General features: G+C 42.2%; 1 protein-coding gene across 1 annotated transcript in view; it reads left to right on the top strand.

Moving 5' to 3' along the window:
- Nucleotides 1-1,499, top strand: part of SOD2 (superoxide dismutase 2, mitochondrial) — a 10,539-nt gene that overhangs the window by 7,240 nt on the left and 1,800 nt on the right. The window contains exon 3 of the mRNA XM_008585420.1: nucleotides 394-573. Within this exon, the coding sequence (XP_008583642.1) occupies nucleotides 394-573 (180 nt within the window). The remainder of the gene's footprint in view (nucleotides 1-393; nucleotides 574-1,499) is intronic.

The raw sequence follows: 1,499 nt of genomic DNA, 5'->3' as shown, positions 1-1,499 counted from the left end.
AGACCGGTTCCCGCTCACTGGCTGAGCGAGGCGCGGGAGCAACGCCGAGGTTTGCAATCCCGTTGCCGGTCCCCAGTCCGGTACGGGGGCAACACTGAGGGTTGCGATCCGTTGCCGGACACGGAAAAAAGACAAAAAAAAAAAAGAAAAACAAGCTTCATTAAGAAACATGTGGGTTAAAAGTGTGAAGCCTCAGATGCTGCTGTCAGGGCAGGAGCAGCACTAGTGTGTGGGCTCACTGGGCTGTGTTCTATCTACCATGTGAGGCTGTTCAGTTGTTTCTTAGGCCATGTGACAATAATATTTTAATATATGTAATACAGTATTTATTGTAATGTTGGAATCTGTTCATTTATGGGTTTATTTTGGATTTTTTTTTTTTTTTTTAATTAGGAGAGTTGCTGGAAGCCATCAAACGTGACTTCGGTTCCTTTGAAAAATTTAAGGAGAAGCTGACAACTGTATCTGTTGGCGTCCAAGGATCAGGTTGGGGTTGGCTTGGTTTCAACAAGGAACAGGGACGCTTGCAGATTGCTGCTTGTTCTAATCAGGATCCATTGCAAGGAACAACAGGTTAGACTTTAAGATGCTGCACATTTTATTTGGGTGAGATGGTTTACTATAGAGCGTTCAACTAGAAATACGGAAACTAGCAGAGTTTAAACTTATTAGTAACATGTAATAATTTGAGCAAATCTAATCAAGTAATACCCAGAGCCGAAAAGTTAAAAACGCTTTAATCGCCCTTGATACTTGTGCTGTAAAGTAAGTACCTGTAATTTCATAGATACATTAAAAAAAAAGTTTAAACACATCAACCCTGCTTCATTTGACAGAGAATTCATATCAGCTTCAACAATTATACACACTAAAATAGAAAACTAAACCTAAATAACAAGAGGGAGGAAAAGGGATATAAGCTGAGTCTGATGTCATGTCCTTTCACCCCCTCTGCTGAGCAGTTCTCGTTAAACTGGGACTGGAACTCAGGTTTCCAGACTCCGCCTTTCTGGGGCTCTTTGGTACATGAAAATATTTGTCTTGGAGGCTCCAGGCTGGGCTCACCAAGTCCTTTTTTCTGGTGAGCCTAATTGAATTAGAAGCTGTTTATGGAATGTTCCTGAAGAGTGTAGGAAATAGAGTCATCTGGTAAGTAGCAGGGGTTTTGGTCTGTGATGTAGGGAGCTTAAAGTGACACCTTAACATGCAACAGCACTAGTTCTCTGCCACTATTTCTACCTGTGCACATGTCAGAGGACTCTTGCTCATGTGACCCACTTCCCTGGATATGCTCAGCTTCTCCCAGAATCTAAACAGCTCTTTGGGGAAACTGAGATGCCACAGGAATTTATAACAGCCACAGGAGATTTGTGAGGACTGAAAGCTTTAGAGTCAGATATTTCTATAAAAGAGCCTGACCTGGAAGGTGGTGAGTTCTGTGGAATCCCAGCTACGCTTCTTTTTCTCCCACTTGAGGAAAACACATTGGAATGAAAATA

This window comes from Galeopterus variegatus, unplaced genomic scaffold (assembly GCF_000696425.1).
Source record: "Galeopterus variegatus unplaced genomic scaffold, G_variegatus-3.0.2 Scaffold3567, whole genome shotgun sequence".
Lineage (NCBI taxonomy): Eukaryota > Metazoa > Chordata > Mammalia > Dermoptera > Cynocephalidae > Galeopterus > Galeopterus variegatus.
This window is presented reverse-complemented; position numbering and strand designations above follow the sequence as displayed.